The sequence below is a fragment of the Mus pahari genome, chromosome 20, assembly GCF_900095145.1.
Source record: "Mus pahari chromosome 20, PAHARI_EIJ_v1.1, whole genome shotgun sequence".
Classification (NCBI taxonomy): domain Eukaryota; kingdom Metazoa; phylum Chordata; class Mammalia; order Rodentia; family Muridae; genus Mus; species Mus pahari.
In genome coordinates, this window is record NC_034609.1 from 30,823,755 (window position 1) to 30,841,686 (window position 17,932).

The following is a 17,932-nucleotide window of genomic DNA, read 5'->3' on the forward strand; positions in this document are numbered from 1 at the left end:
CCATAGTGCATGAGTGGAAGTCAGAGACCAACTTAAGGAAGCTGGTTCTCTCCTTCTGCCATGAGCATCTCAGGGACCAAACTCAGGCTGTCAGGTTTGGCAGCCCTCTGTTCACCCATCAAGCCATCTCACCTGCCCCTGATCTTTGCCCCCAACTCCCATCATGCTGGGGTCACAGGCATGCACCACACACCTGGCTAGCTTTTTTTTTTTTTTTCAGTCTTTTGAGACTGGGTTTCTCTGTGTAACCCTGACTGTCCTGGAACTCAGTCTGTAGACCAGGCTGGTATTGAACTCACAAGAGATCTGCCTGCTGTCTCTGCCGAAGTGCTCTCCCAAACTGCTGGGATTAAATGTGTACGTCACTACTGCCTGGTTTGTTTCAGAGATCTTCCTAGACTTACACTGATCCAGGGACTTGAATTCATACTTAGCCCCATTCTCTTGCTAAACTCTTGTCTCTTCTTAGGCTTAAAGCCCTGGGGATTTATAGTAAGCCATTACAGTGTTATGCCCTAGATGGGCAAACCATGGCAAACCACAGAAGTGAAATTTACCTTGGGTTGAAGTGCCTCAGAAAGAAAACACAGCTTAGCACTCAGGAGGCCATGATACAGTCTCAGCACCAAATACATTTAAGTGAAGGTCGTACTTGAACAGATAGACGAGGAACAGACGAGGGCACTGTTGACTTCTCAAACTCTAGGACTCTCCATAGGAGACACAGTTCCTTAATTTGCAGGACATTTGTTAATTTTCTCCTTATGGCAACCAAATACCAGGCAAGAAACAACTCTAGAGAGGAGGGTTATATTAGCTCACGGTTTGAGGGGACACAACCCATTGTCGTAGGGAAGTCACGGTGGCCGCTGGCTCTGCAGCAGCTGCCTGCTGACATCTCAGTGGACCGGAAGGCGGAGACTCAGAAGGAGGTTCAACAAGGCCAGAGAGCTCAAGAACTGTCTCTCTAGCAACTCATTCCTTCCCGCTAGACCCTGTCTCTCAAACTAGCTGGGGATCGACGGTTCAAACACAGGAGGCTGTGAGAGATATTTTGCAACCAAACCATAACAATATTTTATCAGCAACACAATTTGAGACACAGACAAAAAGATCAGGAAGAAAAACAGAGATTTCCACAAGTCCAGAGTGAAAGCCAGGCTCCAGGCATCTCATCTCACTGGCCACCGGGAGGATGTTCTGTGTTGATCTTACACGTCCTGTGTGCAGGAACCTTGTCTCTGTGCCGTGTCCCTGAGCTTTCCTGCTCTCCTATGGATAGGCCAGTCACTGGAGAACTAGATGCCAGCACTCATGTCAAAAGCTCAAATTCATGATTCTCCAGCCTCTACCTCTCGTTCTGGGAAACAAGGCCCGAGACAGAAAAGTGAGTTAGGTGGAGTGCCCGGCCTTTGACCCTCACTGAAAACCCAGAACCTTGCCTGGGAGGACTTCAACCCTTAAAGTTGAGCTTTGCTGCAACTCCACAAGTGAACTGTAGGTGGCAGTGGTCACCACCTTCCCCCACTCCTCCCACATCATCTTTTAAAAGCTGGCAAATTCTTATCTACTTTGTATTTAAGAAATCCCAATTTTTCCTCTGCAACCCAGGTATATTTGACTTTAAAAAAAAATTTTTTTTTGGAGGGGAGCGCTTTTAAGGCAGGGTCTCTCTACAGAGCACTGGCTGTCCCTAGAATTAGACATGGCTTACCTCAACTCAGTTTGCTCCCCTCTCTCCTGAGAGCTGTGAATAAAACTGTGCACCACGACTGTCCAGCCAATTAAAATACTTAAGGAAATGTTTTAAAGCCAGGTGTGGTGGTGCACACCTTTGGTCCCAGAACTAAGGAGGCAGAGACAAGATCTCAGAGTTCAAAGCCAATGTGGTTTAGAGTGTGTTCCAGGACAGCCAGCGCTTAGCATTCATCACACGGTCCCAACAAGTACACTGTTTAGAAGCAGATATAGACTAAGCCGAAATCTAGTCAGTCTAGTTTATCTAGTGACGATCTGGCCAAGTCCAGTAAGCCCGAGAGAGCATCTCTGGGCGGAGCTACTGTAGCATGGTTAGATGCTTGGCTTGGTGACTCCGCATGGTGGAGTACTAGGCGACTGTAAAGATGGCAGCTGATGTAAGTGAGCCGCCCCGGCTGCTTTCCAGGGATGAGGGTGTATCTAATAGGACTTTCCCTGAATTTGATTAATGTACCGCAGTTATAGAAATGGCCATCCTGCCGGGTGTGGTGGCACACGCCTTTAATCTTAGCACTTGGGAGGCAGAGGCAGGCGATTTCTGAGTTCAAGGCCAGCCTGGTCTACAGAGCGAGTTCCAGGACAGCCAGGGCTATACAGAGAAACCCTGTCTCGAAAAACACACACACACACACACACACACAAAAAAAAAAAAAAAAAAAAAAGAAAGAAAAGAAATGACTATCCTTTCTCGAGGAGACACCTACTGTATAGTACGTCGGATGTAAAGTCTAATGTGGTCCTCAAATGAAAGGCTGCATGCTTTCACTGTACTGATTTTCCTACATGATGCAATTTTTTTTCCAAACAAAAAAAGTTTACAAATTTAAAGTTTTATTGTAGAATACTTATAATTTCTGGCAAAAAATCAACTATATAGTTGATTCTTAGTGTCCATGTCCACCAAAGATACAAGAACGTAAACAGAGGAGCCGACCATTGAGTTTATTAGAAAAAGATTTGGCTATTTCTTCCGTTGAACTTCAAGGCTCAACACTGGCTCCGAGGCGCCCCTCTTTCTGCTTCAAGCTCCCTTTCCACGGTGGAGTCCTGGCTCTGTGTACTCACAGGCAGGGCAGTGACGTTGGGCTGCAATGCCGCACAACAGTCTCAGGCAGCTGGGAGAGCCAGCTACTGCTTCTGTCTAGATGGTCTGCGGAGTAGATACCAGGGGTGACTCTGCAGCCTGCTCAGTAGCTGGCTGTGGCTGCTTTGCGTATAGGGCTTGCAATGTCACCTTTTCTTTACAAACTTCTTTCTGGAAGCATTGGGATTTAAGCGTCTCCTCCCAGCCCCCAACACGCTGTCCCGGACTTGCAGGACAGCTGAGCGGCTGGAGATGTCATTCTCTGCAAAGGGAGACACCCCAGCTATGTAGTCAGGGGCAAACACGTTGGTCTTCTGCCTGGCCTTGTGGGAGAGTCGCAGCTGGGGGAAGCGCTGATCCTCGGTCAGATGGGGGTTGATGGCGTATTTGCCCCCTTTTGGAGTGGGTAGTGAGTACTGTAATTAAGAGAAAAGACTGTTAGAACAGGGATGCCAGCTCACACAGATCCTCATGCAGTCACACACAACTGTCCTGCCCACTGTGTGCCAACAAGACAAGTATCTCCCAACCACACTTCCCTCAGTTGACAGATGAAAAACTGAAGGCAGTGTCTTTCTTGTTTTTTTTTTTTTTTTTTTTTTTATTTTCGAGACAGGGTTTCTCTGTATAGCCCTGGCTGTCCTGGAACTCACTTTGTAGACCAGGCTGGCCTCAAACTCAGAAATCCGCCTGCCTCTGCCTCCCGAGTGCTGGGATTAAAGGCGTGTGCCACCACGCCCTGCTTGAAGACAGTGTCTTAACTACACACACTCAGCTAAAGACAAATGGATAGAGCTTCAAGAAGCTGACGCCATTTCCACAAAGGTGCAAATGAGCAACTCTGCAATGGCTATACTGGCTCTGGACTGAACTTAAGTAAAAAAAGAAGGATTACATGGGTTTTACAAGTGGGGTGAGGCAGCCTTAAATGTACTCTCATGGGGCTGGGTTCAGATCCAGAGCTGTAACCTTGGCCACTAAAAAGCATGCTTGGCTGAGCATGGCGGTACGCTCTCAAGATCCCGGTATTAGGATGACAGAGGTAAGATTATGAGTTCAAGTTCATCCTTGGTTATATGGTAAATTCAAGGCCAGCAAAAACTATCTTACCTAAAAATAAGTGTTTAAACTCCAGAGAGAGGGGGGCTGGGATTGAACCAAAACTCCCAGCATTTAGGAAGTAGAGGCAGGAGGAAACAAGAGACCGTTTCACACCAAACCAAACCACACACCCATGCACCTTACTCACATCCTTACGCCATCATCACACGCACACGTCACGGTACACACACACACACACTGAGAGAAAGGGCTTAATCCAGGGTGGGGACAAGAATGGGAAGGTCTGAGGGCATTTAGTACAGGATGCTCACACATCCTGCTGTGTCAGGAGAGTAAGCAAAGAGCTGCAGCAGAGAGCTGGCGAGGCTCTCACTGGCCAATCAGGGAACCACAGGAGCCTCAGAATGAGGAGTGAAACAAAGCCCAGCCTGTAGCATAAGATGGAAACCCTCAAGAGAGGCTGGATGGCGGTGGTGACATGGAAGGCAGGGACAGGAGGGACCCGAGTCCCGGTCTCTTCACAGCGGTAGGAAACGATTCATATACAAACAGAATAAGGCATCCAGGAACACAGACCTGGAGTCCCAGCTGCTTAGGGACGCTGAGGCAGGATTATGAATTCAAGGTGAGCCTGGTCAACTTTCAAGGACCCTAAAAAGGGGGCGAGTGGTGCGTAGATGGCTCAGGGGTGCAGTGTTTACTGTACAAATTAAGGACCCAATTCCAGACCCCAGCACCCACATCCAAGGCACTTGCCCAAACCTCGTACTGGGGGCAAGGCAAGGGAGACAAGATTCCGGGACTCGCTGGCCAAACCGTCCAGCTGAGATGTGAGCTCCAGGGCCAGGGACACCCTGGCTCAAGAGAATAAGGTGGAGGCCAGGTATGTGGTGTGTGGGCCTTTAATACCAGCACTTGGGAGGCAGACAGATGGATCTCTCTGAGTTCAAGGTCAATGTGGTCTACACAATAAGTTCCAGGACAGCTAGAGCTATTCAATGACACCCCACCTCAAAAAAACAAAACAAACAAACAAACAAACAAACAAAAAACCAGGCCAAACCCAACAAACAATGTTAAGAAAAGGAATGTCAAGAAGGAAGGAGAGCTGGGCATGGTGGCACATGCCTTTAATCCCAGCACTCGGGAGGCAGAGGCAGGCGGATTTCTGAGGCCAGCCTGGTCTACAAAGTGAGTTCCAGGACAGCCAGGGCTATACAGAGAAACCCTGTCTCAAAAAAAAAAAAAAAGGAAGGAGAAAGAAGACACCTGGCGCCCACCTCCACCTTGCCCAGGTATCTACCACCACCTACAAATAAAAATGGAAGGAATGGGGGTGGGACTGCATCTCAGCAGCAGAGTGCCTGTCAGCAAGTGTGGAGCCTGGGTTCCATCCCTAGCACCACAAAAGTAAATATCTGTAAACAGAACACAGAACAGAGAAAGCCTGACAATATTAGAAAACAATTATTCAGCCTTTAATCCCCGCAGAGGCAGGCAGATCCCTGAGTTCTAGAACAGCCAGGGCTACCCAGAAAAATGTAAACAAATCACACAAAAGTAAAATCCACCAAACAAGAACAAGAATGTGACACTGACAATGTTGTACCTGACCTAAACAACGTTATTCAGAGAAACTGTCACTTTATAGGCAGGATCCACCCCAACCAAGAGACAAGTGTCACCTGATGATGTATCCTTCCTCCGCCACATCGCAGAGGTCCCAACACTGCCAAGTTGTCTACACTAAAACACCGAAGCTGGTGTGTTGTCCACACCAAAACACTGATGTTGGCAGTCAGGAGATTGAGGCTGGAGGATTGCTGAGTTTGAGGCCAGCCTGGTCATGAAAGAGACTGGGAGATGACTCCAGTTTAAGAGAGACTCGGAGAGGCCGAGGACCACAGCTAGGGGGAACGACTGCCACACTAACACTTCCATCCTGGTCCTGGCTCCTACCTGAGGAGCCATTGCCCCAGAATCCCCTCCCTTTTTCTAGAGACAGAGCTGTACTCTGTAGCCATGTGGGCCTCCCATCTTACAGATCTTCTATCTGTCTGAGCCCCTTGAATGCTACAACTATAGGTATAAACCACCATACCTGGCTGTTCTTTCCTGATCATTCACACAAACCCAGGACCCTCCTGTGCTGGGCATCCACCTTCCTCCCTCCGCTTCACTGAATCTCTCCTTGTCACTCACTCCTTCCCCAAACTGCTTCACACACGGATGGCTAGGCCTGCGCTCTTCCTCTCTGGGTACCTAGTCCACAGGTTCTGGACCCACCAGCAGTGACTAGCTGGCTCTCTTGTTCTCTGCTCTTTTTTTCTGAGACGGGCTCTAATAGTCAAGGCTGGTCTTGAACTCTTGTTCTTCCTGCCTCCACCCAAGTGCTGGGATTCCGCCTGTGCATCATCCCCCTGCCCAGTTCTCTCATGGTCATTTGATTCTCAAGTTAGGGGTTCAGGATACATGCCACCTACCCGGAGGCCTCGTGGGTTTAGAACTTTTGGGTTTCGGGAGAAATGCATGTGCAAGGTCCCATCGTCATTGATAGTCACAGACACTTTCTTCAGGGTCTTGTTCCCACAATGTCCACAGAACACTCGGTTCATGTCCGATGTTGTCCTAGGGGATGCAAAAGAAAGGCTGCACACTAGCTCCACAGGCAAGAGACCCTACCTCCAGCCTCAGAGAAAATGATAATGAATGCAGGAAAAGCTAAATCTTGTTATGTCCATCTTCCAAATAACAAAGCCTTATGCTAAGGAAAGAAGCAGCAAAGGGACGCTCCCTTCCCCACAGAGAAAAGGGCAAGGATGTCAGACTGTGGCCAGGAAAAGAACAGGGCGTGGGCATGTCCTATGTGCCAAATACCCCGCTACACCCCTGACTCATGCACCCAGGTTCTTTTTTTGTTGTTTTTGTTTTTCGAGACAGGGTTTCTCTGTGTAGCCCTGGCTGTCCTGGAACTCACTCTGTAGACCAGGCTGGCCTCAAACTCAGAAATCTGCCTGCCTCTGCCTCCTGAGTGCTGGGATTAAAGGCACGCGCCACCACGCCCAGCTGCACCCAGGTACTTACAACAAATCTTTCAATTTAGAGAACTAAGAAGGCAACTAACTATCCAATACCTGCAGAGGGCGCAGATGGGAACCCATGTACTCCATATTCAGTCTACTTTGCCTGGGATGGAGAACTCCACCCATGAAGCAAACAGTGAATCCCCTGCACCCATCACCCAGCTCACTACGCAGTTCATCTCTACCCCACACTCCATCCTCCTGGGTCACTGCCTCCATCCACACAGTCCAGCGTGTCATCAGAGTGGCCTCTGCTCCAGAACGCACACGTTTAACTCTAGGCCCCTCACACGTGTGTGAGGCACAGGTCAGCGGCAGCCTCTGCCCCAGGGATCTCAGTGTGGTACAGACTGAGATCTGAGGTAGGCCACAGGGAAGCACATATGGAATGGAACTCTCTTCTGGGGAGCCACCAGCAGGGACAAGGACAGGGACAGGGACAGGAAGACTTGCAGCCACGCACTTGAAACAGCCATGACAGCGCAGGATGTAGCTCCGGGCTTCTCGGACCAGCATGCCGTTCACCGCCAGCACGTGCAGCCCCATCTGAAGTAGAACATTCTACAACCAACAAGTTAATGAATAACTGAAAACAACCTCTTTACTGTTAATTTGGCAATAATTTTGTTCACAGTTATGAGGTCCCAATGTTCTGGTTTGGTTTATAATCCCTGGCTTTTGTTAAGGAACAGAGAGGTGTGGTTGGGAAGACAGGGACCCGGGTCACTGGGGCAATTCCAAGGACAGAGCCTGGCCACATTGGCAATGCGTCTCAATCAAGACCCACCCTCCCTTCCTTCCCTTTCTTTCTTTCTTTTTTTTTTTTTTTGTTTTTTGCGACGGTTTCTCTAGGTAGCCCTGGCTGTCCTGGAACTCACTCTAGACCAGGCTGGCCTTGAACTCAGAAATCTGCCTGCCTCTGCTTCCAAGTGCTGGGATTAAAGGCATGCAGCATCACTGCCCAGCTACAAACATAATTTTTAAAAAATATTTTAGCCAAGCCATGATGGCACATCCTTTAGTCCCAACAGACTAAATTATTCTTACACTTATTGTCCTTTCTCAAAAGCCTTTTTAAAAATTATTATTATTATTTTTTATTATTTAGGTTAAATCTTCAATTCAGCACCCTGAAACTCCTCTGTACATTTCTGGTTCCCATCTGCCCTCCAAGGTAACTCCTTTTAGAAGCCCTGGTCCCCCATGGGCTGAAATCACTGGGACAGAGGTTGATAAATCTCTGTGAGTTCAAGGCCAGCTTGGTCTACAGATTGAGTTCTAGGACAGCCAGGGCTACACAGAAAAATCCTGTCTTGAAAAACCAGAAGTAACTAATTAATTTAAATATTCTTAAAAACAACCCCCCAAACTACCATGCATACTGTCACTGGTGTGATGGTCTACCCTCAAACAACATGACAATCAGTTACTCCTCAGGGCTGGCTTGAGTCTATACCACCCACCTGCATGGCGAAGTCCGTGGTCACACAGCCAACCTGCACGTCCTCTGGGATGTCACACTGCTCCAACTCCTGCTGGATCTGCTTGATGTTGCTGGGGGTTATCCACCCACCGCCATCGTCATCACTGTCTTCACACTCCTCCTCCTCCTCTTCCTCCACTTCTTCCTCCTCCTCCCTTCCATCAATCTGAAACATCAATAGGCAAACTCCTAGCCCACAGGACTCTCGCACAGAGGCTGCAACGTCCCTAGAGAGTGCAAGCCAGGGCCTTACCAGCAGCTCCTGCAGCTCACGGTCAATGTTAGGCAGCGGGGTCCTCCAGAACATGAAGGAGCTGAACTCCAGGTTCTCGGGCCCATCAGCTGCGTGGCCCCGATCCACCGCTTCTTGTAAGGGTTTAGGCTGAGATTCAATGAAACATTTTATTTTAGTGTAGGCAGATGAGATCAGTGCTTCATATATATAATGAAGCAGAAGAATTGAAAAATATGAAAACTGTTTTCAGTTTAAATGTGAAAGCATTCCATATGTAAGCTGGGTCTGGAGCACTGAGAAAATATGCTTGCTCCTGGTCCAGGTCAATGTGCTCTGCTGTCAAGACCTGTGCCACGTTGTAAAAAGAACCCACCGGAGGACCAGGGCTCCTAAAAGGAGTTACCTTGGAGGGCAGATGGAAGCCAGAAATGTGCAGAGCAGTTTCAGGGTGCTGTATTGAAGAGCTCACTTTAACCTAAAAAATAAAAAAAAAAATCCCGTTTTGAGAAAGGACAGTAAGTTTAAAAATACGATATGATTAACTAAAACAAAAAACCATGATCTTTCTCCCTAGGTGTTGAATATCAAGAACTTGAAGTCACAAGAATACACCGACAAAACGACAACATTCTGAGATCCTGAGTCCATAATTGGCGCTTTCAGGATCTTGTGTCTACTCTGGACATTTCATGTTGTCCACAGAAAGCAGGCAGGTGTGCAGCTGTGAGCCCCGAAAGTACCCCACAGTGAGCGCTGTAGCCTAACTGCCTCAGAGCTGGTCACGGCAAGCAGTGCCCTACAGCTTTTGGAGACAGTCTCCCTGGGCCCAGGCTGGTCTTCCACTCACCGTGGATGACTCTGACCTCTGGAAGGCCGGGATTACCAGAGCGGACCACCAGGCCTATTTCTGAGGCACTGGGGATGGAATCGAGAGGCCCCATGCATGCTAGGTCACACTCTACCAACTGAGCTACCACCTCAGCTACTCCTAAGGCTCTGGATACAAAAGTAAAATGAAGCCGGGCCTGGTGGCGCAGGCCTTTAATCCCAGCACTCAGGAGGCAGAGGCAGGTGGATTTCTGAGTTCGAGGCCAGCCTGGTCTACCAAGTGAGTTCCAGGACAGCCAGGGCTATACAGAGAAACCCTGTCTCGAAAAACCCCCCCAAAAAAAGTAAAATGAAATAAATAAAAAAGAAGGAAAACATGTCTGTTTCTAGGCTTTTAAATTGGAGGATTCTAAACATGACTGAGAAGCGAGTGACAGCAGTTCTGAATAGGACAAGCATCTGAAGCCAACCCTAACTATAATCCTAGCTAGGGACGGAGGCAGGGGTGCAAGAACTCAGGTCGTGCTGGGGATGGCTGAGTAGCTAAGAACACTCGTTGCTCCTGCAGAGGGCCCAGGTTATTTTCCAGCACCCACAGGGTTGCTCAGAGCTATTCTAACCTCCAGTCCCAGGGGCCCCACAAGCTTCTTCTGAATTCCCTGGACACTGGGCATAGAACGGCGAACATGCATACATGCAGGCAAAACACTCACACATCAAGTGCCACTTTTGAGTTTGTTTTTTGTTTTTTTCCCGAGACAGGGTTTCTCTGTGTAGCCCTGGCTGTCCTGGAACTCACTCTGTAGACCAGGCTGGCCTGGAACTCGCTCTGTAGACCAGGCTGGCTTCGATCGGTTTTCTTTTTTAAAAGAGCCTTAAACAAAAAAAACCTGAAAGTGTTCAAGATCATGCTTGGTTATATAGCAAGTTCCAGGATAACCTGGGCTACAAAAACTGTTTAAAACAAACAAACAAAAAACAGTGTGAATTCATTTGATGAGCTTAGTAAACATAACATACAAACTTCAGCCGGGCGTGGTGGTGCACACCTTTAATCCCATCGCTCGGGAGGCAGAGACAGGAAGAGCTGAGTTCAAGGGCCTGCCTGGCCCACAGAGTGAGTTCCAGGACAGCCAGGGGGATACAGAGAAAAATCCTGTCTCAAAAAAACCTTGAAAAAAAAGAATACACACATATACACGCACGCACACACACGCACTCACACACTCACTCATACACTCACTCACCCACTTCATTTGGAGTCTCACCAAAACAAGCTTATTAAATACTCACAGAATGGAAAAGTGTGACTACTGATTGGATATCTGGTCAACATTAGGAGCCCATATTAATCCCATATGAAGACCCTGATGGCTCTGAAGGTTTTTCTGTGTTGGAGGCAGGGTCTAACGTAGCTCAGGCTCACCTTACTTACACTCATTAAATAGAGCATCCACCTTGAACCTGAGTCTCCAGAGCACTGGGATACAGGATAAGGGAGCTCCCACTCTCCACATAACGCTGCTACTGACTCAATTCTGCTTCATGCATGAGACAAGCACTTTAGCAGGAAGCAACATCCTAGCCCAAAAATATTTTTAAGCTTAAGTAAAAGGACCCACATAATGGAGGGAGAAAACCAACTCCCTTAGCCTTCTGACCCTTCTAGCAAGCTGTGGTATGTTCACACACACATGCATGCACAAAAGAAATGAAATACAGAAAATAAACGAAGAGCTGGGCCTGGCAGCACATGCCCTTAATCCCAGTGCTCTGGGAAGCAGGCAGGTCTCTATGAGTTCAAGGACAAGCAAGGCTATATAATGAGATCTTGTCTTAATACAAAAAGGGTTCAGGTCCAAACTGGACAACACAGCACGATCTCCTGTCTTATAAAGACCATTGTTCCTGTGTATGAGGAAGACAGAGTAGAGTGTGGTACCACACACAGCACACAGGTGCCCACGCGGAGGTCGGAGGACGGTCTCTCCGGGACCCACTCTCTCCGTGTGCCTTGTCTTTGTTTCAGACAGCGTCTCTTGTTGTTTCCTGCGGATTCTGCTGTCTTTCTCATCAGAACGGGAGCGCTAGGACTGCTAATTCTAGCCACTGCATCTACCCTTTCACACAGGCTCAGTCACAGGTCATCGGGTTACACGGGCTCACCGCCGGCTTTGTCTTTATTTTAATTAAGAGCATGTAATAAGCCAGGCGTGGTGGCTCATGCCTTTAATCCCAGCACTCAGGAGGCATAGGCAGGTTGGTTTTCTGAGTTCGAGGCCAGCCTGGTCTACAAAGTGAGTTCAGGACAGGACAGCCAGAGCTACACAGAGAAACCCTGTCTCGAAAAAAAAAAAAAAAGAGCGTGCAATAAAGACAGGAGAAGGTACTTGTCACACAAACAGCAGAGACCTCCTAGCTGAGAAAAGACTGGGTTGTGGCTCTGTGTATGACGAACAGATCGCTGTGGATGGTAATATAGAAGTGACTTATGATAAAGCCACCAAGGCCACCCTTATATTCCTTCCTGCACACTTGACAGTTCCTACAATAGAGTAAACTAAAAAAAAAAAAAACAGGGGGCTGGTGAGATGGCTCAGCGGGTAAAAGCACCGACTGCTCTTCCAAAGGTCCCGAGTTCAAATCCCAGCAACCATATGGTGGCTCACAACCATCCATAACAAGATCTGATGCTCTCTTCTGGAGTGTCTGTCTACAGTATACTTACATATAATAAATAAACAAATCTTAAAAAACAAACAAACAAACAAAAACAAAGAAACCTGGGGCTGGAGGTGGCTCAGTGGTTAAGAGTGATAAGTGTGCAGTCCTGAGGACTAGGGTCCCACTCCCAGCATGCCTGTTGCTGGTTCAGTGGTTAACCAAAGCCTGTAATTCTACCTCTCTTCTGGCCTCCACAGGCGTCCTCCCCACCACCCCAAAAGCATAAAGTCACACGCAAATTTCAAAACCAAACCAACCAATCCAACCCCCTCATTTACCTTCTCTGGTTCTTTTTTTAGATGGGACACCCCGACACATTCTGCTTCCAGCTGGTAAGTCAGAGCCAGCACCTGGATATCTGTGGCAGAGAGGCTGGGGTAGTCCCCAGTTTTCTTGGAAAACTCAGTTACTGCAAGCAAACAAGAGATTTCTATCTTTAGTTAAAGGCAAACTGATAAGTCCTTGGATAACCACAGCATGGAAAGAACACAGGTAGGGCCCGGAGAGATGGCATACCAGTTAAGAGCACTAAAAAGGACCTGGGCTCAGTTCCCAGGATCCTCATGGTGGCTCACAACTTTGACTCCAATTCCAAAGGATCTAACACCCTCTTCCAGCCTGAGAGCATCAGGCAGATACATGGGACACATACATACAAACATACATAGATACACACACACACACACACACACACACACACACACCACACAAACCAGAACAACCGTATGGGCCACTGAGATGATGGGCCACTGCAGTGTAAAGGTGTCTGGCAGCAAATGTGACCACCTGAGTTTGGTCCTGGGAGCTGCCTGGTGGAAGGAGAAAACCCATCGTCTCAGGCTGCCCTCTAACCTCATCTAAATTGTGCCACGCACAAATGTTTCTTCTCGAAGGACTTAGAATCAATATTCCATCTGGGGGAGGTGGCTCACTCCTAAGGTAATCCTGGTACTCCATGGAGACTAGAAGTTAAAAGCTACCTTTCAGCCTCATAAAAGTTCAAAGTCAGCCGGGCGGTGGTGGCACACGCCTTTAATCCCAGCACTCGGGAGGCAGAGGCAGGCGGATTTCTGAGTTCGAGGCCAGCCTGGTCTACAAAGTGAGTTCCAGGGCTACACAGAGAAACCCTGTCTCAAAAAACAAAACAAAACAAAACAAAAAACAAAAAAAAACTTGTTTCAAAACACCACCGCCAAATAACCAAACAGAAATAAGAATCTATCCCATAAAAAAAAGCAACATCTACTTTCTGACCTTCTCCTCTGTGAATGAAAAGTCCATGTTCGCCACCACCAAGCCACTCACAGGGTAGCTCTAAGGTAACATTTTCATCCTCGAGATCAGGGAACAGGCCAAGGCTGACAGAGTCCCCAGGAAAGCACGGTTATTAGTATACGCCTCTTCCCTCTTTCTAACTAAGTACAGCAGCCAGAGTAACAGGGGGTTTGATTTCAGGATGGAACAGAAAGTTACCTGGGCTGTAACCATGGCCTATGATGAAACCAAGAGAAATGCACGTTGTGTACTAATGGTCAGTCTTTTTTTTTTTTTTTTGCCTCAGTGACACTTCCATTCCCTACTAACCTGAATTCTTGAAGAGAATGACGATCCCTAAGCCACTATTTTTCTTTCAGAACTAATGCAAGTCCTAAACATATCCCTTTTCCTTTTTAAAATTTGTTATTTTTGAGATGAGGTCTCACTATATATATATATATATATATATATATATATATATATATATAGCCCTGGCTTGCTTGGAACCTCTAACTCCAGAGAGCTTGGGACTAAAACCATGTGACATCACACTGGGCCCAACCCCCATTTATTTATTTATTTATTTTGGTTTTTCGAGACAGGGTTTCTCTGTATAGCCCTGGCTGACCTGAAACTCACTTTGTAGACCAGGCTGGCCTCAAACTCAGAAATCCACCTGCCTCTGCCTCCCAAGTGCTGGGATTAAAGGCATGTGCCACCACACCCGGCCCCTTTTATTTTTAATATGACAGTCTCACTACCTAGCTCAGGCTGGCCTGGGACCCGGGACCCTGAAACCTCTGTCTCCCCAGGGCAGAGACTACACCACTGTCTATACTGCATGCCCTTTTCTTTTCTGGTTTTTTGTTTTTTGTTTTGTTTTTTTTTTGAGACAAGGTTTCTCTGTGTAGCCCTGGTTGTCCTGGAACTCACCCTGTAGACCAAGCTGACCTCGAACTCAGAAATCCACTTGCCTCTGCCTTCCCAGTGCTGGGATTAAAGGTGTGCGGTGCCACCACGCCCGGCCTGCATGCCTTTTTCTGAGTTGAGGTTGCCTCTATTGGAAACTATAATCACCCTACACACAGGACCACAGATCTGGGTTCTTTATGTGTAATTCTCTTTAATTTTGGGCAGGACTGGGACCACACCCAGTGCCTTCTGTATAGTTGGCGAGTGCTCTAGCAACTTGTCTTAGGAGTCTACACGACTTTACTTCACGTTTCCAATTGGCTAAACACTACTCCAAGGGGTATATCCGCATGGTCTACCGTCCTCCCGGGGGTGAGGCAGATATTATCACTCTTGTTACGATAAAGCCTAAAGCCTGGGATATACCGTGGCGCGCACGGCTGGCACCATTAAAGCCAGGCTGGGCCGGGGCACTCACCCAGCCGCACGTACTCCGGGAAGGGCTCCTTGAACCGAAGCTGGTAGGGCAGCACTGCCAGCCGCCGGCGCGTGGCCTTGTCGCGAATCTCCCGCACCACCTCCCGGATGGTGTAGATGTTCTTCCCGATGTCCTGTGGACAGACGGGCCCAGTTATCCCGCTCGCCTGACCCCCACACGCACCCCTGGAGGGTCTCGAGCCCAGGCCCCGCGGCGGGATTCCCCAGTACCTGCAGAGGCGCGTCCCTCAAGAAAGCTCCGGCGTCAGCCACAACGTGCTCCACCGGCGCCATGTTGGCTGTCAAGGACAGACGGCGCGTGCGTACGGCGCCTGCGCTGTTCCCTGGGTTGGCGCTGCCGTCCTCCCCGGACCGGAGGAGCAGCTGCTGCGATTTCGCGGCGCCCCCTAGCGGCCACCGGTCACCCCCTTCAGGACTGCGCGCTTGCCCTACCAGAGGCTATGTGCAGAATTAAAGTTGAGGGACTCCTTAAGTAATCCGCCTCGGAATTCATAGAACTTTCTTTACTTTAAAAAGAAAAACCTGTACATGTGGCACATGGTTGAAAGTCAGTAGCTAGAAACAACAAATTACAGCAAATCAGTAGGGTATATTCGATTTTACAAGCAAGGAAGCCAAGCTGACTTGGCCAGATAACCTCCGAACTGACTTGAAACCACTTTTTAAAATCCGTTGTGTTACACGGCCACACCGCCCTACTTTATTTGAACATCTTGGGACAACAGCTGTGTTACTTAATACCTTTGCCCCATCTCCCTGAGTAAGGCACGTGATTTTCTAGAAAATTGAACAGAAGGGGTTGTAATAACTATTAATGACTTCTAATTTTCCTTTCAATTCTGGGATTAGGAGATATGGGCTTCTACGTTCTGGCAATGCTGATCTGAGTCTTTTGCATCTGCTTTCATTTACGTTTTACTCATCTGTCTGGTATCAAAAATCCTTCAGTGCCCAGATGGCACCTTCTTCTGACTCAAATACTTTCTGCATCCCCAAACACCTTCGATTACATTAGGGGGGGGGGTTCCAGGTGCTCCTGTGGGGGGTGCTGGAAGACAACCACAGGAGTCAGTTATCTCCTTCTGCTAAGAGGCTGCTAGGGATGGAATACAGGTTTTCAGGCTTGGCAGGTAAAGGTGCAACTTGCTGCCTCTTCAACCCCAAAGGCTCTCATTTTGTAGCTCTGGCTGTCCTTGAACTCAGAGATCTGCCTACTTCTACCTCTCTTGCTCTGGGATTAAAGTTGTGACCACCAAACCTAATCCCCAAATATTTTATATCGCCAATCTTCTTACTCCTCAGCCTCTCCTATCTCCAGCTTCCCAGTGCTGCACTGTTCTGAAATAAGACCCCAGTTGAAGACTATCCAACTTTTTAGAGAATTGTTTCAGTGTTTTGGAAGCCTTTCTCAGCTACTCCGTTTCTCTGCAGGAGCTGACACTGCTATTGTAGCTTCTTTCAGGATTTACCTGGTTGGGTGATTCTTTGCCACCCTAATCTTCCTGCCTTCTCCCTGGTTTCTCACTCTTCATCCCATTCTCTTCTTATTGCCTTGCAAACATAGTACCTTCTACCTAACTTTTTACAACTTAATCAATTCAAGTTCTTTTCTTCAGCAATGGTATCTATCTGCCAGGTACTAATGGCCACAGTATACAAACTCTAATCATGTGTATGTGTGAGTTTTAAATTTGTGTGTGTGTATTTGTCAATCCCCTTGTGCTGGAGTAACAGGTACTTGTGATCCACCTCATCTAAGTGGTGGGAATCTAATTCTTTCTGGTCTGCTTTCAACAGGTTAGAACTTAAGCCATCTGTCCAGCCCTAAAGGGCTCTTTCAAAGCATTTATGTCCAATCCTTGTCCCAAGTCCACACTTTCTAGGAAGTTCCATCTGAAATTTCCTAGAGTCTACACTTGTTAGAGCTCCAATAATTATTATCTTAGAGTCTTTCTATATAGCTCGGATGGACTTAAACTCAACAGTTCTGCTTCAGTGCTGATATTACATGCATATGCTACCACTTCCTATTTTACTTTATTTTATTTTTTAAGGCATTACCAACAAAAGCATTCAAGGTAGGAACCTCTGAGCCATCCTCCTCCCTCCCCCCACCAACAACCAATGTTCATTGCACAACAGAATGTCAACATCAATCTGAGATGTGTGTCCGCACACCTCTGCTCTCATTTTTCTAAGTCAAGTTTTTATCTCTTTCCCAGATTTCTCTATCTGCAATGGACTTTCCACATTGACCTAAACAGTGAGTGAAGATACAGGAACCAGAGTCTAATAAAAGAAATTTACACAAGTTGAAAAGGATTCTGGGGTTTCAACCCTAGAATACAAACTGACCTAAAGCTAGTCCTGGTGGCTCATGCAGACAGCCCTGTCACTTTGGCTTGAAGGCCAGATCACTGACAGGTAGGGAAATTGAGAGTTCAGGGTCAGTCTTACTTACATATCTAGTTCAAGGCCAGCCTGGGCTACAAGTGATTCTGTCTCAGATAAATGACACAGAAGAATCTGACATGGGACAGTGATTCTGAAACTCAAGTGTGCATCAGAACCCCCTGGAGAGTTTGTACAGATGAGCTCACTGGGTCTCAGCTTCTGACTTGGTAGGTGTAGGCAGGATCTGAGAAGTGACATGGTGGCCCAGGGAGTCTAAAATCACCTATTACATACAGTTTAAGGCCTGCCTGGGTTACATGGGACCCTAACTCAAAGAAAACATTAAAGGAAAGAGGCTGGGTGTGGCTGTTCACGCTCAGTACACTTGTGATGTTGTCAATCAGAAGTGCCAGGTGGATGGGTCACTGTGAGCCTGAACTACATGGCGACTTCCAGGTTAGCTGGGGCTAGAGAGAGACCCTGACTTTAAAAAAGAAAAATAGCCGGGCATGGTGGCGCACATCTTTAATCCCAGCACTTGGGAGGCAGAGGCAGGCGGATTTCTGAGTTCGAGGCCAGCCTGGTCTACAAAGTGAGTTCCAGGACAGCCAGGG

The 17,932-nt window shown here is 47.8% G+C and overlaps 1 protein-coding gene across 1 annotated transcript; it reads right to left on the reverse strand.

Moving 5' to 3' along the window:
• Positions 1–2,572: 2,572 nt before the first annotated feature.
• On the reverse strand, positions 2,573–15,216 carry Nob1 (NIN1 (RPN12) binding protein 1 homolog). The gene is made up of 9 exons (XM_021220380.2): positions 15,135–15,216; positions 14,905–15,037; positions 12,536–12,666; positions 9,109–9,180; positions 8,724–8,852; positions 8,451–8,636; positions 7,451–7,548; positions 6,388–6,532; positions 2,573–3,258 (listed from the first exon to the last, which is right to left on the reverse strand). Exons 1-9 carry the CDS (start codon positions 15,195–15,197, stop codon positions 2,989–2,991), a joined length of 1,227 nt encoding a protein of 408 aa, XP_021076039.1. The 5' UTR covers positions 15,198–15,216; the 3' UTR covers positions 2,573–2,988.
• Positions 15,217–17,932: the final 2,716 nt, after the last annotated feature.